Below are 27,300 nucleotides of genomic sequence, written 5' to 3' on the forward strand. Positions count from 1 at the left end.
AACTGTGTTACCAGAAAAAAAATATTACAAAACAGTAACACATTAATCACAACCCTGGTAGCAATGCACAGAGGCTATGCTTTTAAATTTTTCAATTTGACCAAAGAAATTTATTTTAGAAGCCAAAATAATCATGCCTACCTTTTGGAACCAATTTTTGTTTCAGTGAGCATGTTTACCATGCTAAAAAAAGTTACATATGTAGGCAGCTCATTAGCTTTTAAGATATATCAACATTAGCCAAAATGACTATATCAGTGCAATGCAGTTAAACTGCAAACTTGTTACAGAACCTACCAGCACACAGCACTGCTCTTTAAAAATAAGCAGAAAGATAGCGAGAATTATATGTCTTTTCACCTCTACTGATGTTTGTTTTTCTGCTCAGGTCATTAGATTTGACTATCACAGAACTGCCTGCACGTTTAAACCGTACATAAAAAGGTGTAATGCTGCATGTGTTCGAGCTCACACATCTTTGTTCACTTGTAAACAAGAGGTGCACACTATTGCAGTGTCCTTAAGCATTTCCAATCAAAGCAAATCAGATCAGGGGAGGTTGAAAACCTCCCTTTGGCGCCTTCACATGTCTGTGCTCAGACATGGCAGCCGTCTGTGCATGTAAGTGAATTTCCATTCCATTAGGGTGACAGAGGAGCACCCCTGCCTGCCGTCAGCCCACTCCAGAGACTAGCTAATGAATCAAGTGCACGAAGAACAGCCCGCTCCTCATACACCAAAACAATGACCATTAAAACGCTCCTCCACACTGTGGGAAGATGGCTCCATGTCTGTTGTCATAACACTCGGCTCTCGTGGAAAAATGTAGAATATTTAGAAAATTTCTGACATATCTCATGGGTGTTTTGAGGAAAAATGCAGCAGCTAGCTGACAGAAAATCGCAATGTTTCATTTTTGTCCTAATGTTTAAAGTATTTGTGACCCCTCTACTTCATGAATGACAAAGTTTCTCATGAGTGTGATCTTGCAAATCTGTGAGAGTGACTAACTTCATGGCAGGGATCAAGTCATTCAGAACTGAACTGAAAATGCCGAATACAATTCAATTCCTTAAATTGAGCCAGTAAATAATGTAGAACTGAAATTTGATTTTGAAAGGACATAGAAAAAAGGAGCTGAAGTTCAAAGAAATGTAAGCAATTAAACAAAGGTTTAGGGGTATATGGACAGAAAGAAGAAAAGCATGGTAAAAACAGACAATAATCAGAAAAACTATTGAAAGATATAATAGATACAACAGATGGAATGATAAAAATAATGATAAAACTACAGACAGAAAGATAGAAAGAAGGATAAAATTACAGGCAGAGCAACAGAAAGATTGCTCAGAGCCCTCAGAAGAGATCTGCTTGTATTACCAGCTGTATGAATCCCATTGAAAAGGTCAAGTAAACAAATAATCTAATAACCCATAATAAAAGATTTGTAACAGCTATCCATAAGCTCATCTCACATTTATCATTTCTTTCTTCACGACAGCTGGTCTGATACTTTCAGAGCCTTAAAAGTACACGCACCGTGTGGCCTGAAGGGCTACAGGCGATGGAGGTGAACATGCGGTGTCACGTTATGGGGATGCAAATAATTTACAGCCTTGGTATGCAGCACCGCCGGCCCTTTTTGCCCCTGCCACACGAGGCTCGCCTGGCTTGCATTCTGGCATCTTTAAAAGGTCTCCCCGACTAAATCTGGCACTTCATCAAATGTGAAATTAATGACCTGGGATTCATCATGCAAATTCGCGGTGGAATATCAACTCTTAAACTCGCTTCCCGCATGCACACGAGCTGATGGTAATCGCTCCCAAGGTCATCGTGAATCTTTTTCGAGCGGACGCCATAAGGCATCCGCACACTTTAACGGAATTGAAATGGATGGCTCTCTCGTCAAGATGCTTTGTTTGTCATGAAGACGCGAGGCGAAAATTGAGACTCACGCATGGATTTCCCACATCAGATAAGTTCCCTATGACTTCCCACTGAGCCAAAATCAATTTGTTTACCGTTATCAGATCAAGCATTTAAAGGTATTCAGTTTCCCTCAGCCTCACGCGCTCGGCTCAAATGCCGCGCTTCTCTTCTCTTCTGCCCAAGTAGGCAATTTCACGAAGATAAAAGCCAGATCATTTTTATTTTCAATGATAAACGCCATAGGCTTTGTTAAATGACCTAACTTGGCAAGAGAAGCTTTATTCTTCTTCACAGTATCTCTAAATAGATAAACAAAGAAATGTAACACAGTAATGACCTCTTTCCTAACTGGGTCCTCATCAAAATTCCATTCTCTACACATACTGTAAAGCAGGCGTTCATTATTTTCACAGGAAATTAGCGCATCTACGGGGACTGCAGTGCTCTTGTTTGTTTTGTAGGTTTTTCTTCTGCTTTCAGACACGCGTTAACCATTAGCCAATCAATTCTGAAGAGCCTAGCATCTGCCGCATTGTGATCCAGGGCTTTAGACACCTACGAGCCCCAAACCTGTTTCTCCTCAGCCACCTTTTTCCTAACCGGCCCTCATCGGCGTTACCTTTCCCTGACATTTCATGTGCAACAAGAAGATTTTTTTCTTCGCTAACACCACCTCCTCCCTTCTCCCAAAACATTTCAAAGATGGAGGCCCCAAACAATCCTCAGATCATTGCCCCGGCCTCACCACAGTGATGTCAAAAAGATGGGTTTTGACATGCTGTTGCTATCTGCCGTCGGATAGGGAGAATGTGTTAAATGTTAATACGGTTTTCTGCTTTTCCGAGTCACGGACCTGCAGGCTAGCTACCTCTGATAAGCCCACGCTGGGATCAATTTACAGTAGCAGAATGTTTACAGGAGTGATCAGTCCAATGGCTGCAGGAGGGAGTGGGGAGAACAGCAGCAGGAGCGGTCCAGGCTGCGGTCTTGGCTGGAGAGCCTCTGCGACGTCCTTGAGGAAATTACGTAACCGAGACAGAAGCAGCGAACCTCTCGATGTACAAATAGCTTCTTTATCCTCTACAGCTGCTTGTTTGTGAGCTGGTTTTTTGGCTGAAACTTAAAACCTTCAACTTCAGCACGACACAATAAAAAAAAAAAGGAGAGGTCTGTGCTTCTTTGTGGGAGCACGCAGAGAAAAGCCCAGAATAATGGCCTCCGACAAAACATTTACCAAGCCGCCCACTGGTATATCCTCTAGAAAAGTCAACATGGCTACTTATCAAATGCATATGTTTGTTTCCAGGTTGCTGTTTGGCCTACTGTCCAGCTGCTGCGGTTAGCCATGAGGGACTCGTCATTTCATATCTGGCTATTATTCTCTTTCCCGTCTGTGGTGCTGCGTATATAATCCTATACTGCACTGGCTCGTGTGCAAACTGGGAGACAATGACACAGCTGTCGTTGTGTAGCTCTACATCTTGTGGACTCAGTCATGCATAATACCTTACTCACACCCCCCTGCAACCTGGACACAAACATTTCCCTTATTTTTACATCAGTGCCACTTCACGTTCTCTCCCAGAGTTGTGCAAACATCAGAATTGAAGAACTGGCTTCCTTTTGATTCATGGGTCTCAATTAGAATTTAATTGACCACAACCTATAGGAAGTTAAATAGGAATGGCAGAAAAAAGTAAATAATAAGAATTATTATTATTATTGTCATCATGTGACATAAATGAAAATGTATTATTAAATGTAATATTATTAAATGTATAAATGAAAAATATATTCTTTATCAAATATTAAAAGAAAAAAGTGCCTTAAAATATTATAATTTTAATAATATTAATAATAATGTATAACAATTAATAATGTTATGATAATTTAAAAATATGAATATAAAAGATTGATATCCTATATGTGCATGTAATAAATATTATTACATATAAAAATATATAATAAATAATAAAAATATGGATATAAAAATAATTATAATATATATTATATATATATAAGTATCGCCTATATACAGCCTTAAATAGGTTACTATCTATACATTAACCAACAAAGTAAATAACAATACTTTGTCAAGTTAACATTCAAAGTTGCCATTTGACTTAAAATCTGCTTAAAAAAAAAAAAAAACAGAATTCTGTATCCTATTAGGTACCTCAATACAAATTCAGCTTTTTAATTGGATTTTAAAAGGCATTCTCAATTCAATTCTGAATGGCACACAACCCTGTTCCCTTCACGGTCAAAGAGCCCCTGGCATCATCTGGGCTAGCCCCTCCATTAAGCTCGTCTGGTGCGACAAGGAATCCTGCAGTGGCTGATTCTTTAGATCTCCCCATGTTTCTCGGCACGACAGCCAGAGACGAACACCACTGTCCTCATTTAGCTGGCCTTACACAACTACGTGGAGCGTGGAAAAAAAGGAGGATGAAAGGAAAAAATGAGATGATGTCCAGAGGCGCACCCAGATAACAAAAAACATGAACACCACAGCTGCTATCTCAGGCAAAGCGAAGGAAAAGAAATACAAGGGAAGGCAAAATTATTTAAAGCCTTCCACCCCAGCTTTGTCTCAGGCAGCACCTCCGTACCCTCTCGGCCTTTGATGAGGCTCTTGAGGCAGTTTTGACCCAGATAAAATAAAGGATTAAGTGCGTTTGGGAATCCGACATTAAAGCGTTCTCTCCTTCTCCAGCAAAGCACATTTTGTAAAGAAACAAAGAGGAAAGCAGAGTGCAGAGAGATGGTGTCAGAAGTGGGAAGACAACATGCAGCCCATTGCCTCTCTTCTCACTTAATCATCAAAAGGAGTTAAAATGCCAGTAGACATAATGAGGTTGAATAGAGGGAGTGTGCACACTGCTTTTTTTCCCTCTACTTTGAGTGGGTTTTCTGCTGTGCAACATAAAGATGCAAAACAAAATAATTAGGTCATCACCAGATCTCCAGAAAGATCACGAGAATGAACCTAATTGTATTTTTCTGCCTTTTAATAGGGTAGACATAGTAGTGGATTCTCTGTCATTTTAGGTGGAATTAGTCTAACAATCGCAACCCGCACTGTGCCTGGGCTGGCACTTCCTGTACTCCAGGGGGAAAAGCTTAGAGTCTTGTAATGACGCCGATTCTTCAATTATTCAGTGTGCTGTGTTTGAATATCAAAGGCCTGAAAAGTTCAAAATGGAGGAGCCAATTGAGGGCCCTTGCTGGGGCCTGTGATAAGGCCTCTCTATTGTTGTGCCGCTGTCTGCAGATATTGATCTGCGGCTCTGTGGGTGGGCCCTGTGGAGGATGAACCTGTCCACCGCCTAAAGCCGGACCGCTCATCCCGTACCAGACAGGGAAATGGGTTGCCATGGACACCTGGCGAAATGTCTGCCAGGAACGCCATTTGATTGACGACACAACTGTCAGCACTGTTCAAATGCTTGTGTTTGCTTTGAGCTGTCACTGACCTTAGACTGTCACAATGCAGGACCAATATATGAAATATATTTTATCAGCAAAATTGCCATTAGATGTTTTTTTTTTACATATAAATAAAAACAAATATTGCATCAATATCTACTAGCGTATAGCTTCACTAGCTAAAACGGTCTCAAAATAATGTCAAAACAATGCACCGATATCAGTGACTTTAGAGTGTTTTTGCTCTCAGCACATTCATCTCGCTCTTGAATAAACCAGAGGCACAATGCATTCTGGGACACCTTAAATAGAATACTAATTTAATTCGGTTTGCATATGAATTGATAGTTCTAAAACAAACACCCCACGAAAGGGAAGCTTGTGAAAAGACAAAAACTCTGAGGGGCCAACAAAAACTAATCGAATTGAAAAGACAGACTGGCTAATAAAGCAGTGCCAAACACGACTCTTCATCAATTTGATGCTTGGAAAAGGTCTCGCGTTGTGTCTTGCAAGTTTGTTTACAAAATGCCACGGCTGAAGTGAATTAAAAAACACTGGCATGCTTCAAGGTATGGATGCGACACATCTTTCTCTGTAGCTTTAAGAAAGGTGCAGAGGACTAAAAAATGGGTTTGCCCATGCTTGCCTTCCTGACTTCTCCCTCCCCTCAAGCAGGGCATTAATTAATCCAAGCTGCCATGTAACAACCTCCCTGCTCAAATGACTAATATCCACACACTATCTTTTCCTCCCCATCTATTTCATTTACATTAACTTCTGCACTCATTCCTGTCACCTCAAATAAACCACATCACAGGCTACGAGTGTCTCACATGACCAGGGTTTATGAGATCCAAACAAGAATTAGGCTCTCTATATTAACGAAATTGCAACAGACTCAGCATAAGTGGGAGAAGACCGATCACTCACAGGGAAATGAATGGAAAAATCGTAATGCGACTCAGTAAAACCTTGTGGAGAAAAATTCAATCAAAATGCATGCGGTGTGATGACTTTTAATTTTTTTTAGCCATTCAGCCTCTAGTGAACAACTGATTTTTTTCAAGTAAAGCTTTATGCCATAGAATAAAATGTGAAAATATCCTGAGCTTGTGTTAACCCCTGTAAGGGAAACAGGTCAATTTAGCTCAAAGGGAATCATTTAAGATTTTAAAGGGAATTTGAACAGAATCACTGTTTCACGGCTGTTCACGGAGACGCGCCTGCGGTTCAGTGAACGAGCCGTTTAACATCAAATCTGCGCTGGATACTAATATCCAAACTATAGTGAAAACACTATCAATTAGGTCAGTAACAAGATCGGCAGTTTAAGACATTAACTTGTAAGCACAAAACACAAGATACTTCTCTTTTCAATATGAATAAGGCTTTATTAGATAAATCTAAGACATATAAACTAATCTAACACATAAACACACGCACACACACATTCATACAAGTTGCAGGAAGGTCGAAAGTTAGGGAAAGATGAGTTTAAGAGAATGGAAATATGGAATCCCAAGTTAACAGCAATACGTTAAATTGCATAGACATGAACAACCATCAATCACGTAATTAGCGCTCGCATTGAGTTCCTCAATGGGGTTAAAATTATATTAGATACACCAGCACAACAAATATCTGGGAATACGTTGCCTTCGTTTGCTGTGAAAGGGACTCCAGTTGAAAGGGGTATCCCGGTGTCGCTGATTGGCTGGAAGTTCAGTAGTGAAGTGACGTCTTGGGAAGCCCGTGGTTGTTGAGCGTTGGCTGAAAGTGCAGAGTCGTGTTCGCTGGTTGAAGTTGAATGGACGTTACAAAACTTAACTCAGAACACGAAACTCTCAAACGGAAAAGAAAAGAAATAAAGTTTGACGAGACTAGGTTGTTTTCTTTCTCATCGTGGCATAGTAGCAGCAGGCAGGCACGCTGGAACCGCGCTCAAAGAACAATGATGATTAACCGCATGGCTAGATGCTACAAGCTAAAGCTACAAGCTAAAAGCTAAGAGCAGGCATGACTGATAGCACGAGCAAGGCTGGAACTAAAAACCGACATGGCTAATAGCAGCAGCTAGACTAGAACTAAAAGCAGAATTTCATGGGGTCCAAAGTATTTAAAACTTCCTTGTTGGCCACCCCTCAAATGTTGCCTTGACCAATCAGATATGGTCTTGAGTCTGGGGTATCATAAATCATTTGTTTATCTTACCAAGCATGTGGTTCTTGCCTCACAGGGTCTAATTTTGGACATGATTCCTATAACATGATTATGATATATTTTACAAATAAATGATTGTCAGGACAATATCAAGCAAGAAAATTCGATTACCTCAATACTAGACATGACTATGTATCCTATAGTTATCAAAATACATACACAATAAGTGATTATACATGATAGTCAAATGTGTGGGTTACACATAAATGAATATGGAGTTAAGCAATGGAATGATTCATTCATAAGTCTTTTTGAGTTCATTCTGGTCCATATATAATATATAAAAAGGGTTTCTTTGCCATTCTCTGGCAAAGGACTTTTCTGTGAAGACAAAGGTTTAAAGCCCTTCCCCCTTAGGAATTTCAGTCTGGTTTCACTGGCTGGGGGGGGAAGTCAATGCAAGTATTTAACTTGATCTCCTGGGTTTACATGTGATGTCCAGCGTTGCATTTCAATCACGAACAATAAATTTGACAATCTCTTCTTCGAATTAAAATTGTTAATAATTGTTCTATTGGTGTTAATGTTGAAAGCTGTTGTGTGAACAAGTTGGTTGGTTGGTTATCTTGCTTGGTTCCTGTGGCACTAGAACTGATTTATGACTTCCTGAGGAATTCAGCTCATGTTTCAATGCACACAGCTCTGATAGACTCTTTGATTTGTCTGATTTGACTCATTTCTGCTACACCCCAGACCTTATTTTTAGGCATTAAACCAAAAACCCATTCAAAAAACCCAATGACTTCAGAAAGATGGAGAAGGAAGTGCTGAAGTGAACTTGTTTCTGGATTTTTACACCAAATGTTTTATTAACAACACAGAAAATAGGGTGTTACCAATATGACCGGTGCGTGAACCAGCTTGACTTAAAGAGGCACATGCACATGTGAAGAATCGCCAGCAAGCCATGCCCAGATAACTTCACCCATCCTTCATTCTTTTATAACCTCCAATATATGGCAAAACGCTCAGCTTTCCGCACTGCTCAGGGTTGCTTCCAGAACAAATCAAGTCAAAAAGCACTAAAGGGACAAATAGTAGTAAATAATAAGATAAGCAGAGAAAAGGAAGTGCAAGATGGCCGGGAGAAAGATTCCACATAAATTTATAACAAAAACACACCGACTATATCGTCCACCTCTTCTAAGTGGCTTGAAGCGGAGTGCGGTGATGCAGTTTTTTGATGAATCCTCATTAGAAAACACAGCCTGAGCCTGACTAACTAATACATCACCCCCTGTGTACATTTGTGAGATCAGCAAATATAAGAAGCGGCCGAGATCAAAACACAGCGATCTCTGCTCAGCTGGAGACCGGTAGAGAGGGCTTGAGCTTGGGCGGGCGCTGCAGTGAAGCGATCGCTCCCCGTCTAATTACCGCATGAGCAGAACAGGCTGAATTCACGCCCTTGGCCGGGGAGGAGCTCGACGCAAGCCCGAGACTCCGGGATACAGTCAATCAGACGAGAGTGAGTGAGACGGGAACCCTGCGCTGACAGCATTCCTCGGGAGACTCTCTCCGCCACACAATTAACACCAACTGGATTCACTTTTTCGAAGGAAATAGCGCGACGACTAAACGCGTAGATTCCTTGATATTGTTATTTCTGCCACATTCGTGCATCTGATTAAATATTGATTAACATTAATGAGACTGCAGGCCCTTCCCATCTCCTTCCCCGCCAAAAAAACAACAACAACAACAGCTAAAAAAACACCTCTCCTAGTTTTCGATCCAAATAACTGAACATCAGTTTTAGGAGCTGAAGAGACACAGCTGTAAGATGTGGAGGTTCGTGATGCAGGGTTTTTTTTCTTGCTTTTCTTCGCCTTTTCTTCCTTTTCTCCACAGCTCCCTGAGGTTCACTTGATATGTTGGGGTTTGTTTCTAATGAGCTGCCTGCTGGCTGGGATGCAGTTCTATTTCAGAGCAATTACTGTGCCCGTAATCTACAGCGAGCCCTCAACATGCCAACTGCACCTCCTCCTCGTATCGGGCTCCGGTCTCGCTGCCTCTGCCGACTGACCAGAAGCAGGGAGCGCTCACATTAAGCAAGGCCTGTCACAGCTGAGTGAAGGCCCTGCTGGACAGAGTTAACCAGCACGACGGGAGCTGACATTTGTTCATTTGGATGTGTTAAACACAGAAGCTCATAAAACATAGCTCGAGCCCTGCCGCTCAGCAGCTGGATAATTACTTTCAGGCAGCCAGAAGACAAACACGAACGCGAGTGCATTAAGGGGCTTCGGCTCAATCTTTTTCCGTCTGCTTCTGTTCTCAATGCTTTCCTGCCTGGCTTTAATCAGTCTATCGCGTCTCTTCCTCTCGCTCTCTGTCTTCATTCTTAAAGCCAGGTGGAGATGCTATTATTTGAGAGCAGGTCTATGCCAAAATGCAGAAGGTGCTTCTAAACGTAGAATGAAAAACCTCCGTGGTGTCTACTTTTGACCTGCCACACCTAGCAGAATGGGTGGATAATCTATCTATGAATTCTTTTATAAAAAGAAATACTTGTGCATGAATTCAAAACAATCAGCAGTTCTGTGAATGCAGCTCCGGCTCCAGCTGCTAATACAGACAACCGCAGCCTCAAGGCACGACTAAACTACTTGACATGGCATCTTTTTTTGTTGTTGTTTAAAAAAGAGCAGCGCAGAGCTTTAACTACCTTAGACACTGAGGGAGACAATTCCCAATAATTGGTTATGGCCAAATTGAAAAGAGTGAAAGAGTGTGGGGTAAGATGTAATATTTAATATTTATCAACCTTCTTATAAAAATGTAAGGCAATATCCAGTCATTGATGCAAGCTATATAAGTCATTTTGTTAAGTTTTGCATTGAAAATAGACAATATAATTTATGTAATTAGTATAATTCATAATTGAATGTGAGAAAACAAACTTTAACAGGGCCATTTGTGCATATGATTAAGAGTCAACATGCATTTTAAAATACATTTTTTTTATTTAAATTGCTTTAAATTTTTTATTTAAAACCTTTCGATAGAAATACAATATATTTGTGACAGCATTTCTCTGTCTAAATACAACATACAGTAATGACATTCTTTCGCACTAATGCACATAACTTTAGTTATTTTTTTTGATAACTTTGTCCTTACATAACACATAAATGAACTGTCCCAAAAAAAAATTAAATTTTCATCTCTGGACAAATTTGAGTATCAGTCAACAGGGATATGGGCTGACCACACAACAAATTTGACAAATGAAAATACTGAAAATACTGTATCACACACAACAGCTTTCCAGAAATAAAACAAAACCACCATCACTATAAAGATGCTTCATGCTTCCTTTGCAATGCAGCCATGATTAAAAAACTAAAAAGCTAAAAAAAATTAAAAAAAGGCAGGGAGAGGATTGGTAAATTGTGCAACAGCTGCAAAAGCAAACAGGCATTATTATGAATGTGAGAGACTAATCACTCTTCTACACTCAAACACACAAACAGGAACACATGTGCCCAGCAAGGCCCGGCAGATGGTCTCCGCCCCCATTTCCATACACGTGTCGCCTCTCTTTCTTTTTCTCTCCCTCTCGTCCCTCAGCAATCTCCCACCTCATTCTTCCTTTGCCTTACGCTCTATCTCTCTCTCCCAGAGGGCCATGCACCGGTGCACAACACGCACACATGACCTAGGACATTCACAACCCTCTTGTTTGCATTCAAGCAATAACCAACTTCCACTAAGAGCACGCAAACAGAGCAGACAAAAGGATGTGATCACTTAGAGTCATGGCCCGTGACAAGCGCAATAGCCCTGGCCTTTACCTGCCTGTCAATGCTTACTGAAGGGTTTGAAAACTCATCAGGACTTGATGACATGACCAATCTCTCATTTCAGCGACTCACTGAGGGCTGCGAGATGGGAAGTGGATGGAATAAATGAAGTGCTACACTACGAGCCAAGATAGATTTCAATGCCATGCAACAATACAAATGAAACTTTCTGGTTAGCTTTTAATGCATCTTGATTGAAGAGATCATATTAGCTCTGAAAACAAAACACACACACAAAGTACAGCATCTGTGATTGGGCCGGTTTTCAAATTGAAGGTTAAATGTTAAATTCACTATCTTTGTTTGAACATGCTTATATAATTCTCTGCATATCTGCCCCTTTCAAAAACTTTCCCCAGCACAGTGAAAGGATGGGTTCACTCTCAGGCCTGAGCTCCAATTTATTTTCGACCCTTAAATATTTTTGAAATTTAGCATCAATCACTTTAAGTGCCATTACCTGGGGGGAAAAAATACAACTGATTTCCAATGCTATTTCTAAAATGAAATAATGAAATTAACCATAATTTGATTTGGCAAATGTCTGTATTTAAATAAAATCTAAACAGTAATCTTTTGATGAGACTGAGGGGGAAAAAATAACATAAATACTAAAGCCAAAAGAGCCATTAATGAAATAAAGCAGCAATTTTTTACATTATACAAGACTTGCTTTTGAAAGTGTAGTTGACACATAGCAAAAATATAAAAAAAAAAAAAAAAAAAAAATAATAATAATAATAATTATTGTCCTTTTTTATTTATTTATTTATTTATTACTTTTGTTATTCATTTTAAAGAACCCTACAGTTGACTTTTTAAACTACAAACATTGTGTGTAGTCTTTCAAATAATATAAGGTTATAAAAGGCGGACAAAAACACATTTATGATAATAAAATATATTTATTATTCATTTAAAAGTATATTTTAATTTTAAAAAGGTATTTTAATTTAGTATACCATATAGTGCATTTATTTTGTAGTATTTAGTATAGCATTCCAACTCTCTAACAGTACCATACCTAATCACAGTTAAAAAATATACAGTAAAAAAATGGAATTATGCTGCATAAATATATAGTATTTACACACACACACACACAAACACACCAGCTTTGTCATACTAGCCCTTGTCATACTAAACCAAAAAAATACATTGCTACAAAACGTCACATGGTCTGAATTGTGGTTTTTTTTTTTCTTTTCTTTGATGCATGAGCCTTTTGAGAAAGAAAAAGTGAAAAGCAGAAGTGTCCAGGAGGCGTGATGGTATATAGGTGCGTTGGGTACTTAAATAAATGAACAGCACTGAGCAGATGTAATGGAAAGGAAAGAGAGAGGAGCAATTACGCATAGTCAGCACAGATGGGAGCAGCGAAGAGAAAGAGAGAGGGAGGGGGGAGAGATGGGGGCCGTAAAAGATATGCTGAAAGAAACCAAGAGCCTTGTGACTTTGGGCCGGATTGATTTTAGCCGTGAAGACCAGGCGACCACTCCTCCCACACCGCCCACTCCAGGTCAGGCTGGGGTCCTGCGGCAGGAGGGAGATAGGAGCGGGTGCAGGACGCCCCCGGCTTTAAGGGTCAGGTGAGGTCTTTCTGGCAGCTGCTTAAACCTGCCCCGCTACTAACACAAGCACTGTACAAAACGCCCTAGTCCTGAGGGTGAACGCAGACAAGCAGCGTTAGTAAAATGTGCTGGGAAAAGCACACACACACAATCACACACACACATACATATATATATATATATATAGGGATAACATATGCTATATATGCACTGACTGCTGGGACTTTTAATAGAAGCAAATAATTAAACATCTCTGTTCGACATGAAGCTGTCGCTGAGAGACGCTCCTGTAAAGTAATTACTTGCGTTGATGAAAATAATTCTGCCATTGGATGCAAACAGTTCATAAGAACTCAAACTTACAGGTCCTGCTGATACAAAATAAAACATAAGCTATTCCTAGACAACATCATTTGGCATGCCAAGTACACGTGACCCACATGTAAAGAAAGCAAATTGAGAGAATAAATAAAGCATTGTCGCGTTTTCTGTGCCTAGTCCTGAATGAGACCCCAGCTGTAGTGAGATGTATTCAAAATGTCTTGCATCTCAGCTATAAATAGTCTCAAAGACCCAGATTCCCAGTTCACTCAGCACACGTGAACGCGCACACACACTCACACACGGAAAGAAACAGAAATGCTTGTGTAGGCACATAAATATTTGAGAAACAGACAAATAAAAATCTAATAAATCAACCCCTATGTCACAATGGTCTTAGAACACCAATCCCAACTTAAATAAAGTAAAAAGGATTGAGCCAAATACAAACTCAGACTTCAAATTCAAAATACAATTCAAATACATTCAAAGCAATACAAAATCACTGATATATAAAAACAAAACAACTTTCATGATAAGAAACATGAATAAAATGACAGTTAATCTTCACGTAATGCAACCTGGTATGGAAGTATCGTACAGTGAAAAGAGCATCTGTTCTCTCATAGAAATGAATGACTGATATACCCTGGCTTGATTAGAAAAATAAAACCTGTCTCTTTGTTAGAAAAAAATATGCTTATCTCTCAGATGTATTTGCAATTAAACTGACATGGAATGCAATTTCTATTGGATAAGGCAAAGGTTAGAGGTGTCACTGAAGGTTAATGGTGGCTCTGTGCGACAGATGAAAGTTAAATGAGATCACTGATCTCAGTCACGTCGAGTCTGGAGAGAGACATGCACTGGCACATTGGATCTGATGACTGATCAATACCATAGATTAACTTTTGATTTGATAAATCCCCTTGAATTGTCATCACTCTAGGTGCCGACTCACTGTTTGGAAAAGGCACTGTTGACAATCAAGTGTATCAGATAATCAGGGAATGAAAAGACGCCCAAAGGTGCAATCTAGCACATTAATGACTCTAAAACTGTGAATTACTTTTTTAAAACCGTGTAATATGATCCAAGTTATCATAAAAGAGATTTAAATATGATCTAATAAGAGTGACTATAAAAGAAAAAAGAAAACACAAACACACATTTAAATAATCGAGAACTAAAGCAAACAAAATGCACTGAACAGACACATGCACACACAATTTGCTGAGCACATGAGGATATCATGTAGCAAAGTCATAAGCTTCAGCAGAATTGTTTATCACACAGTAAAACCACATGAAGTGTTTTCCCTCTCCCAAGAACTGGAAAATCAGTTCACACTCTTTTAAACAACATTAAGATGCATAGTTATATATAGACTACTTTTAAGGTTAATTCAAAACAGATGACATGGCAGATTATTGATTTAAATAGATCATACACAAACTTAAATAGCGACAGATGATTCACAAAAGATGCACGACCAGAACACCATCAAGAAATCACACTAGTAGACACAATCCCTGTCTTAAGACACTGTCCACTTTCATCTGTGCTCAGCTTAACACATGTTCACACACCCACACTCACACAAGTCATTTGTGGCAAGCCACTTCAACATTTTTTGTTAACTAACTAGTATCTATTTTTTCATGTTACTAATACCTGTGTACATTTACATTACATTAAGTCATTTTGCAGATGCTTTTATCCAAAGTGACTTAAAATTGGGGAACACATAAAGCGATTCTTCTTAAAGAGTCAAACAGACACAGGAAGAACAATTTTTAGGCAATGTTTAAATAAGTACAAGCTAGAAAGAGAAGGGATAAATAAGAGAAATACATTTTTTTATTATTATTTAGGGTTAAGTCAAGTAACGATCAAAGAGATGAGTTTTCAGCTGTCGCTTGAAAACTGTATTTAATTAGCAGTAAGTAACCCAACAGTGACTACTAACTTTTTAAGTTTAACAAGTTCACAAATTCATTGGATTCCACAGGCTACTGTCACTAATAGGGACTTGTATGCATTCCAGATTTACTAGTCTTTTTAGTTTCTAGCACCTGCTAACGAGAAACTATCCCAATTGTTATGGCTAACATAACTTACCTCAATAGTTAAAGATGCTTTTTCACGCCTTCCCTAATGACTAGTCCAAACAGCTACTTTAAAATTCAATTAAACTTGCTAGTCACAACTGAAATATGCTAGTGTCTATTACATAGTAGCTACCAGTGCCTGGTATATATAGCCTGCAATTTAATGTTATTGTAACTGTAGCAAAGGATAGCTATACTATCCTAATGCCTAATGAATTGCTAGGGACTAGCTTAACAGAAAAAGTGCAAACATCCAATGAACAGTTACTAGTCAAATCGAAAACATAATGGTCACTATCACTAACTAATAAAATGCTAATTACCATTAAAAGGTCCTAGCAATAGGTTTTAAGGAATACATGTTAAAACGGCTTGCCACAAACCGCGACTCGCATATTCGCACTAGATTCCGCGGGTTCGGAGAGAAACGTCGGCGCGCACGCGCTCACTCACTCACCTGCTGTAAGTACATGAAAGTCAAGGCACAGGAGAGCTGCGGACACATGTCCACGTTCGGCAGGGCGACGCACGTTCCGCCCGTCAAGGGATGCTGCATCGTGTTTGCGTCCGCTCGTCCTGTCCTGTCCGCCGAGTTTCACGGGTTTTAAAGACTGCTTTAGCAGAATAGGTTGCTGTAAACGAAGCCTTGAAGCAGCCAACGGAGTTCGCGCAAACGCTGCTGAATACCGGCTAGAGGCGAATGTGCGTGGATGCTTAAACACGAGCGTCCCAGTGGTGAGCGAAAACACAGCGCGCGTCTGTTTAGTCCGTGATGATTTGAGAAAAAGCCCCTGTAAATATGCAGGAAACTCTATTCAGTCCGTTTTTCGGGCTTGTAAAGAAACTCACTCACGTGCGAGAGATGCGAGAGTTGGTGACTGGACGTAGAGAAGTTGAAGCGGCTCTGGTTTTCCATTCGCTGTCAGAGGAGTCCGCGCGCACAGTCTGTTTCATTGAGCAGCATCTGAATCTCCGAGGCGAAGAGATGCGGGGCGGGGGCCAATCCTAAATCACACATTCATTTTTAACGGGGGTGGGGGAATCTCTCCATTTTTTCTATTGCGTGAAACTTAATTGTCCTTATAGTGTATTACTATGGAGCCACATAAAGCGCGCGCACAGAAATGAACTTAGCACCTAAACAAACTGCCATCACATTTGTGTTCCATTAAAATAATTTCATATTAGCCTGTAATGCTTTGTGCTGTAAGGAAGACCTGTCCAACCTAATACCTTTACTGAATTTATATCACTTGCATTAACATTTACCATTACACTGTTCAAGCAAAATAAAAGATTCTACTCTGGATAATAACTGGATGAAGCTTCTCTTATAGCCCTTTGAGTAAAAGTTTTTTTTTCTTTTCTTTTTTTAGTGTAATATAAATGTAAGCCTAATATAAACAATTTAACCCTTTAATGGATAGCTAATATTTATTTGCACTTTGTGGTTCAGTTGGACTTAGTAGGCTACACAATTTTCTTTCTTTCTCTCTTTTTAAATTGAAAATAGACCAAACTGTTTTTTGTTTTTGTTGATCATTTGTTTATATTATCAAAATTATTATCACAAGCTAACAGCTGAGATAGCCATAAAGTTTACCTTTAAATTTGTCATTCTGTATTTACACAAATCATGTAAACAAAAATTTCTGTTTAACCCCTTTACTTGCAAACATCGCCGACTGTCTCCATGCCAAAAAATGGAGGGTGACTGGTAAGGGGTTAATGAAAGATTACAAAAAGTGATTTGTTCAACTTGGGAAATGTGTATGTGGGAGAAACCTGTGCTCACCTAACAGTATAAAAACAGATTTGTAAAAATATATCTGTACGAAAGCTTATTAGCAAATAAAATAGCATGACAATTTCTGTAAAACATAATTAGATGTTTACATATATTCTTTACATTTACCATGGTAACCATACGTTCTGTGGAAATGTGACAACATGTATGTAATTGTTATAACTGTTATCAAAAACATGTTTTATATGTAAAATATTGAACAGAAAAAAAAAAAAAATCACTGACATCAGTGCAGAATTGAAAATGCATTCCTATTACAAACCATCTGAACCATTTGGTTCATGTATTCCAAAAAAGAAATGTGATATTTGGCTATTTTACAGTGTAGTTGATCCAGAAGCCCTCTGAAGCTACTGCATCAAAAATAAGCTTGTCTTTTGGAAGAGGGGGAGGGGGGATACATTCACTGCATACATCCTGAAACAATGCTGGTGAAAACTGTGTATTTTTGTGAAATGCAGTGATTTTTTTTTATGTATTTGGTTTAGTTTATTTATTTTATTTTTAAACTAATGATTTGACAAATGTGTTGAGAGTCCCTTTAAAATACAAAGAAATAAAATAAAATGTATGGATAAGCCAAATCAATAACTATTTGTGAAAAGGAAGCCTTACACACACAGAGAGAAAGAGAGAGAGAGACATATAAGGCATATAAGGGCAACACAAGAGAGTATCTGCTTATCTGAATAAAAGAACATTTGTGTGCACACACTAGGCCAAATGTGAGGTACTAAATAATTAATTAAACTACACACAAATGTTTGAATTTATTGTTCATCAAGCTTCTTTCATCAAGCACCCTGGCCTTATCTTCCTATCAGCAGCAAGGTCTTTATTATAGATTCATTAACAGCTGTTAAATGTTAAATACAACTGATATTCAACTGAAGGGCCGACCAAGGTCTAAGCAGGAAGAGCAAAGATATACAGTAGGGGGAAAAAGGAATCTGAATTATTCATGTTCTTTCTCTTTAATCTTTTTCTCTCTCTCTTTCTCTTTGCGCCACGTTACAACCTAAGGTGACTCGCAAATCCATAACAAGATTTTATATCCTTGTTACTTTAAAAGAGCGGAGTCATAAAAATCAATGTTTTTCTATGTTGCACGAGGAGCCGTAATTAAAAAGGGCTTCTGAGGAGCCGGCAGACATGTATTATGGAGAGGGCAGCAGACTGCTTTGCTCCATTTTACTCTTTTTCTTCTCCACCCCACTCATAGCCTGAAGGCAAGACTATTTCTTCGCCCACCCCATCCATAGACGTCTTCTCGGCCTTCCCTCATGCATTCCTCCAATTTTTTTCACTGCTACAGAGTGCAAAATATTAACTGGTCTGCCAACCAGTGCATCTGTTTATTTATTTTTTTAAATAAATAAAAGAGCATTCGGCAAGCGCTTCAACGCAGATAGTAGTGTTTATTCCGCTGCATGTCACTGTGCCTTTGACATGTGATGAGGCATGGCTGCCCTTTGCAGTGCGTCTGTTGTCTTCGCCTTTACTGAATAAATAAGGAGGGACTGCATATTGAGAGAAAGAAACCTGGTTTATCTCTTTGTTTGTCAGTGATGGCTCTCTCTCAGATTTCTTGTGTACATTGTGTTATTGGTCTGTCTGTGATGGGCTGAAAGAGGAGGAGAGAGGGTGGAGGGAAGAAGCAACAATGTTTCTAAAGCTTGTGTGCTTTTTCCTTTTGCACTGTATGGTACCAGAGAACGGCCGAATGTCAAATTCATTCAAAGAATAGCACGATTCTATTAATGCAGAAATGAGCGAAGGCTTTGATCTTGGCCATGCTGAAAACTGGTGAAGTTTTTAGGTTACTTAGATAACGGTTTGCTACATACTTCTACATCAGATCTATTGGCATTAAAAATGATTGTTCATCCAAAAATGAAAATTCTGTCATTATTTAGGCTACTCATGGTTCAAACCTGCATGCCTTTTTCTTTTAAAGGACATAAGGAAGGCATTTTAAACAATGTTTCAACTGTTTATTGCCAAAACAATGAAATTCTGTGAAATATATAATATTTTTTTTTTCAAAATATCTTCTTTTGGGTTCCATAGAAGTAAGTCATACAGGTTTGGCATTATATGAGTGTGAGTAATTAAAAACAGAATACTTGATTTGGGTGAACTATCCCTTTAAGACGGAGTATTTCTGAGTGAAAAATAAATACAGTATTAAGTCATGTACTGTAGGGTGGGACTTCTCAGTACCCATTGGGATATGTTGGAATTGTGTCAAGTGAGCAATAATATCATTGGCGAATATTATTTTTCCCTACCGCACACCCTTGGTTACATCAGCAGAAAAAGTTATACAATTTTCGATGAAAGTTATACTTAGATTAACATGCACAGAATAACGTAAAATAAGACCATGAACAATTCTGGAAGGTAAATAAATAAAGCTTTGAATAGAAAGTATACTTTGGCCAAAAAATAAAATAAAAATCGGCCCTTTTCCACTTATAGGGACCTGAACATACAGTATTACCGCTGTTAACCGTTTACCACAATATGTGCTTTTATATAACAGCACAACAAGACTAGAAACCACCCCAGAATAAGGAAGAAACCATTTAAGGTGAGGAGAAAATTTAATCATACCCTGAGCTGGAAAACAGTTCACGGTAATTTCAAGCTTTTACTGTTTAGATTGGATTTCACGGACATTTTATAGCTTTGGTAACTGACAGAAGAAGTGAGCTCTGTGTAATAACTGTTATTGTGTGCCATGGTTCACATCAACACTAATAAGAAGGGCCAGTTACAATACATATACACCTGAAGGGAAAAAAACAAAAACTTGTCAGTTCTAATCCTTAATACTTATTTTGCTTTGAGTTGCTCATTTGCAATACACGCTTGACGCTCTGTTGTGCCGTTATCAGTTAGATATGACAAACACGAATACAAATCCCTCCCTATGAAATGTGTTTCTATAAGCAGACTGCTTCCCACCACACCACAACAAATTGCCTCTCCTGTTTAAACTGAACATGGTTGGTTGTTTCTATTATGTTTTTGTTTTTTTAATTATTAATGACAAGCTCTCGAATATGCATAAACAGGGAAATAAAGTCAAAGATGGAGATGTGTCTTGCTAAACAATAAGCAGGACGTTCTTGTGACATTTTCGATCAAAATGACAACTAATATCACCTTGTCATCACACTTAGAGGGTAGAACACGAAAGAGATGACAAAGAAAATCCATATACAAATGACAAACAACACGTCCCTCAGAAGCTTGTGACAAACCACGGCAGCTTTCGGAGATGTGACGCAACTTTTGGCGTGTTTAGATCCCGCTGAGTGTCTGAGTAAATGAGCTGTGGCAGTGCTTGCCACATTGTCATTTAGGATCAGGTTGGGTGTATTTCAGTAGCAGGGTGCTGAGCTACAGGCCGGGCTCCATTTCAGCCTGTGCACCCGATGTGAGCATCACCATCGCTGACAGACTAATAAGGAAGGACTGGCTGCCTCCACCCCGTGTCAGGAAGTTGACAGGACTGCAGCAGGTGCTGAACGTGTAGGGAAGATTGATGAAGTCACATGGAGGTGGATTGCAGGGAGCCGGTTTGGTCATTGTTAGTGTTATTTTTCATTATGATCCCAGCTTGCTTAATGTAAATCCTAAGTCAGGATGATGGCTAACATCCTCAGCCACAGTGTGATGGGTTTTGTGCAGAAAAATCTGCCATTATCTAGCCGGGCTGAGAGGGAACCGATGAGCCAGGCGTTCAGGCTGTGATGGCTGAGACTCATCGTAAATAGGATTGTTTGTTTCTCCCGGTTTGTAGAGAATGCAGGCAACTTCTCCAATCATTTCCAATGGGAAAATGAAATAAAAAAATGCCATAACCGAATAGGAGTGATATATTTTCTCCATTCGGGGCTGGAAATAGAATCCCGCGACTGCGGCAGGGCACGAAGTCTGGCGCGGTCACGGACTGCATAGGAATTCAAACCGTCTCCTGCTATGTGACACTCTTCCAAACGCCACAGACGGCCACATCAGTGACGATCAGCGCCGGGAGGCTAATCAGAGATTCCTTGCCGCTCTTTTACTTTGCACATCGCACGATTTGGAAAAGTCAGTTTACATGACAGTAATTATGGAAACAGATGGGGCTCCAGCAAAAATACGATGGCGCAAAGACAATGGGCCCAATGCATGGGGGACTTTCGGGGGCAATGAGGAGTGCAGGCAGATTGCACGGCAGCTGAGACTGCCTTTCATTAGCACTTGAGTGTGCGTCTGGAAGCAACAGAAATGCGAGTCGTTTGTTACCCCACTGCTGTCTGCGCTAGGGGCCTGCAAATTGATTACTGGGTGGGACGAGGCAAGCGATCCTTAGCACCTCCACACAGCTGGTTACCTAGAGCAGAAGCTGCAGAGACGCTAGCTGTCCACCCCCAGCTTTGGCTTGACAGCAGCTGCTGATCTGCGCTCATTTCAATGCATTAAGACTTTGCTGTCTTCTTAATTGGCAAAGAAAACAATCCCATCTCACTGTTAATCATCTCTGTAGAAAAGTGTCTTTTCTTCTTTTTTTTCTTTTTTCTCCCTTTTTTCTCTCTTCCAATGTTCCCGTATATATAAACACCATGGAAACAGAATATCCTTTAAATAGAAGACAAACACTCAGAAAAGATGGAGGCCAGCGGTAGAGAGCTAATTAGATGTTTGTGGGTGCTAGAATCATAAGTAATGCTGAAGTGTTTTTCTACCAATTAGTTCTTCGGCTCATAATCGAAACCCCAAAGGTCCAGAGCAAATATATACGGGCTATAAAAAAAACAAAGCACTAAAAGGATGTTTGTACAAACAGGGACAGGGGAAGGGTTGCGGACAGTGCTGTGGCGAGGGCATGCGCTCTTTATGCCCAGACGGCGATTCGGAACGACATCTTAGAGAGCTGGGGCAAACGCCGTGGATGACTTCCTCGTGCTTTCACCAGGCACAGCCATTAGAGTGCTTTAGCTTCCATTAACGTGTCACTTTCCTTTGCTGCAGAGCCCGTGCGGAGGGGGCGATTCGTTCTGACAGGACCAGGGGCTGTCACATGCAGTAACGGTTCAGCACCGACCAACAGGAAAAGCCTCGGAGCTGACGGATCCACGATCCATCAGAGCTGACGTGTGGGCCTCCTCCACCACAGATCCGACTGAGGCGCGTGGACAGGAGTCCATTAATTAACCGCTTAATATGTGGAGCTCTGAAAGTCCTGCACCGCTGAGCACGGCGCTGCCTTGCTTCGAGTGAGTTAAAAAGAAAAACGTACACCACGGAAAGAAAGATTCACACCAGTAATTAAAAACTTTACCAACGGTGACATAAACGACGTAAAAAGGGATGCAGTCTGCTTATGTGTTACATTTAGATAGACATTCTATAATTAGTGGAAGGATTCTGCCATTCTAATAAGCACTGTTTCAAATCCAACGACACTCGCTGACAAAAATATTCATTATCAAAGCATGTTTTGATTTTGTCAACGATAAAGGATGTGGCGGGAAATTTGCATCATAATGGTATTTAAATGTTTTAATTAAAGCATGTAGATAAAAAAAAAAAAATTACAAAAAAACAACAACGAATCAACACTGTTTTGAAGACGAATGATATGGAAAGAATGTGATTATTTTAAATATTCCAACAGTCATTATTGTTGGGGATTGAGTTGCATGCGTTAAACTAAACAATGAATGATCAGTGGAAAAAGTGAAGTGCTTTGTTAGTGGATTAAACGAAATCCAATGCTTACGAGATTAATATATATAATGTAATGTTACAACCTGCATCTGCACAAAATGGTGCCAATGGAAAAATAAATTAGGTCACGTGCTATGAAAGAATTTGTATGTCACTTTGTGAACATCGCACTAAAAAAAAAAAAAATATATATATATATATATATATATATATATATATATATATATATATATATATATATATATATATAGATATATATATATATATATATATATATATTATTATTTTTATTTTATATATATATATATATATATATATATATATATATATATATATATATATATATATATATATATATATATATATAGTAAAAAATTGCACTGTTGAACTGTGAGCCACATTTGAAGTTAATTGGTTTCACTGACGTCTTCATCTACGGTATAATACAACAGCGGGTCCGAGTACATCAATATTGAGGCAGTCTTGCAAAGGGATGCTGTGTTGAAGTCATTAGCATATCATTAATTAGCTTCCCACTTCCTTATGAAGATTGCAAAAGAGCAAAGGCCCTCCGGAGGGACTCGCCTTCATTTAAGTGGCAGCGTGAGGTAAGGAACAATTGGAGGAGTACTCGTCTCCCGAGACCACTCCCTGTAATCATCAGCTGCTGCTCGGAGACACGCCCTGCTCATTCATACACCCGCTCACACAACCAACCCGCCACGGCACCTGGAATTCAAACGCCAGCAAACCCAGCAGCTGGCAAATTATATCAAAATGTCTGATGTTTGCACTGAACTCCGGAGCCAGTCAGTCTTACTAAAAGGAGGACAGATGGTACCATTTCTTCTGTTACTTTTAGTGTCTACTGGCAAACAAACCGGCTTCACCGTCATGATGTTTTATGAGATTTGACAGAACGAATTTTTGATGCAAACCATTATGGACATCACACACCAACTGAAGCAATGTCCAAATAAACTTCTGCTAGATTTAGCCTTACACGCAACATATTAGCAATGTTATTACTTAAAGGCATTATTTACCCAAACAAATATACATTTTGCCATCATTTATTTTTCTTTGTCATTCCAAACCACTCACTGTCTTCTGTTTTCTTTTTTTCTCCCCATACAATTAAAGTCAATGGGACCCAGAAAGTCACTTGGCCTACTGGCTGCTGGGAAAGGATAATTTTCGAATAATTATTTGTATATATGGAAGTTTGCAACAGTGACATTCTATAAACAAACTCACACACTCATTTTCAATGATACCCTGCTTGTAGTATATGCAGTGAATGGTTCAGTGTAGGTTTCCCCCACAGTTTGTATTGTTGGTATGTTCCACCATACTGTGAGCAAAAATGCACAATGCGCTAGTAAAGAAGCCTAGCATGAGATCTATTTATTTATATCTACTTATTGTGTCAACGTAACAAAAGATGTGATCGCAAAACAAGCAGGTAAAAGTCATAATATGGAAATTTTCAAGTCATAGCATGTAAATTTTCATAGTCATCAGCATGGATGCCTTAAGATAACCAGAGGCCCCTGGGCTACAAGCATTACGGTAGGCAGCCCCTACCCTAGATGTATTTACTTGTTTATTTATTTATTTGCTTCCTGACAATTATTTATGTGGAATTAAAAATTTGTAAACATTTACAACACTTTTCTGCTTAAAATATAAATATCTATTTATATGTGTATACAGAAAATGCTCTAAACAAATGTAAAAAAAAAAAAAAAATTATAATAATAATATTTGCTGTTGCACTGTATACATAAATTGTGAATGATTTATCTTGAAAAAAGCTTGCAGAACATATAGTTTTCTGTGAATAATCCTCAATTTTGGTATTAGTTATCTTAGTTTAAAATGTTTTAGGTCTAAATAATTTTCCTTTTGTTATGATGAGACAAATCATAGCGGGATGTATAATAAAATTTTTGGATGTGGCATCCAACCTAGAACATTGTCCACCAGACACCACTGATCCTATTTAATTGCATGTTACTAATGAAGAAAAACTGACAAGTGCAAGACATATGACAAAATTTCTAGGGTGCATTGAAGGGGGAGCCCAAACTACACTCATGGGCCAGGTGAGGCTGACATAGCTATGGTCCATGATATTGGTAAAGATTCTGTGTAATAAACAATTCTTTGCGATTGTATATAGTTCTGAAGTAGGAAAATAGGTTTAGTTCCCACTTTAAGTGAACCTCACTTAAATGATTATTTATTTATTTATTTATTTTTTGTCTGGAGCCCTGCTCTTGCTGCTCATTAAAGCCTCCCATTTGTTTGCTCAACGCAAAGGTCCTTAAATCTGCCACAACATTCAAAAAGAGGCCAATTCCACTTTTCCCTGTGGTGTTAATTGAGGGAGCACGCTGTCTCCTGATTAATTATGTCGATGTATAAGAAACATCCTCTTTCCAGTGCTGCATAAAAAGAAGTCCAGGTCTGAGCTTCCTCAAAGCAATGCACAATGAGCTCAACTATAGGCCGTAGATTACATCTGGACATCATGTCAGTGTCTTATATGACAGGCCTTGACTGGAGTTTTCAGTCCTCTGTCGCCCAGGGGCAAATGGGATCAAGCTCTTCCCGGACATAGAGATAAATTCACTTCTTGAGTGCAAGCATTTCTTGAGGGATGCAGTTCGATTGTTAACATGATGTAACATGAGATTGTGTGTTACAAATAATGCAAGGTGTTAATAAGTGAATTGCGAAATGTAGTTTTCGAAACAAGCAGAGAGACCGACAGAAATGGGTAGAACTATCTGGTGAACATGTTGAGGAAAACACACACACACACAAAGCTCTGACATGCATAGTCTTAAAGCTAGCTTGCAGTAATTACCCAGCTGCTGAACTACTAGGGTGGCAGGAATGAAAATGAGTACCAATTATTAAATGCACCACAAAGAAGATAGAACACTACAGGAGGTCCACAATGGGACTCATATTGCTTAGCCATAGCTCAAGAAATGCTAAACGACTCAGAAAAGCATTAATATTCCAACTGTTCCATCACTGATTCCAATTTAAAGGAAAACCAAACATCATTCCAGTCAATAAGACGCCTCTAAAAACTATTGCATAAGCCGCCTGATACATTCCAATGAAGGTTTCACACCTGTATGGAATGCATTTCACTTCCTCTCAGAGTGTGAGACTACAGGAAATAGGCACACACTGCATCTAACCACTGAATGCAATATTATGAAGCTGAAGACTCATTCCCGCACCCAGAGTCCCGCATTCTTAGCCACCTTGTAAAATACATACAAATTGGTCAATTTGTCTAAACCCCTGTGTTGGTTAGGGGCGGGGTATGGTGTAGGTTATTCGTACAAATTAATATGAATTGTGCAACTCGTAAAATACTTACCATTTGGTAAAAATCTTATGAATTTGTATGAGTGTGGTCGTACGAATTCGTACGAATTAGCCACGTCCTAAAATATGTATGAATTGCCATGAGATAGGGTTTCAAGGGGTCTGAGAATGCGGGACTCTGGGTGCGTCATATTTCTCAATAAATGTGAAAAAGTGGATCTGCGTAATTGAACCCACTCAACAAGGTGTGTGGATTAAAACATAAGACCTTAGGGAAAGAGATTCGGCAACACTTGTGGTCAAAAACATAATCTTTAAAATAACCACAGGCTTTCATCAGGATAAAGATGAAGTGCAAATTAAAAATTTGACACAACAGATCAAACTTTATTTGATTTGTTGTTTCAAATCTTTAATACCTTATGACCAAAATCATAAGACTTCTCAAAACTTCGTGACCTTAAAACAAGACACACTCTTGATTTATTAAAGATATTTCTTGAGAGAATAAATAAACAAATTGTAGTAGGAAACACGGGACAAGTGGGTTGGAAAATAGATGGATAGACAGAATAAGACCAATTAAAAAACTAAACTAAACATTTTAATGAATTATTGTTGTTGTTGTTAAACAATAACTGATTGTAATAATATTTAGTGTTATTAATAGAACTACTGTAATTATATTTTTCATAAATGGTACAGAAACTATTTTCACTCAGAAGTTACAAGTGAATTTCGCAAGTAATTACAAAGCAAGGTAACACATTGAATTAAACATGACATTTTAATTAGGAAGGCTGAAAAAGTATTTTGTTGTAAAATATACTCCAATAATGTTTTATTTACAACTAAAAAAAAAACAAAAAACAAGAATTTGGTCATAAATTGACTACTGCCTGAAAGACTGCCAATGATTAAGAAGAAAAGAAAAAAAAAAACATTGACCACAAGTATTGCTCAGTCCGTTTCAAACAATAAATGTGACACATTCATTCTGTCTTTCTTTCTTCATTCTT

General features: G+C 38.9%; 1 protein-coding gene across 9 annotated transcripts in view; it reads right to left on the bottom strand.

Moving 5' to 3' along the window:
* LOC127948715 (RNA binding protein fox-1 homolog 1-like) overlaps positions 1 to 27,300 on the bottom strand; it is a 252,507-nt gene that overhangs the window by 102,798 nt on the left and 122,409 nt on the right. For 4 of the 9 annotated variants that reach the window (XM_052545356.1, XM_052545411.1, XM_052545439.1 and 1 more), the window contains exon 1: positions 15,851 to 16,337. The exons of 3 other annotated variants lie outside the window; for them this stretch is intronic. In XM_052545356.1, the coding sequence (XP_052401316.1) occupies positions 15,851 to 15,949 (99 nt within the window). In that variant the 5' untranslated portion in view covers positions 15,950 to 16,337. Of the gene's footprint in view, positions 1 to 15,850; positions 16,353 to 27,300 lie in introns of those variants that run through there. 2 more of the 9 variants (XM_052545375.1, XM_052545348.1) reach the window with 2 other exon arrangements.

Source organism: Carassius gibelio, chromosome A3 (genome assembly GCF_023724105.1).
Source record: "Carassius gibelio isolate Cgi1373 ecotype wild population from Czech Republic chromosome A3, carGib1.2-hapl.c, whole genome shotgun sequence".
In the NCBI taxonomy this organism is placed as follows: Eukaryota; Metazoa; Chordata; class Actinopteri; order Cypriniformes; family Cyprinidae; genus Carassius; species Carassius gibelio.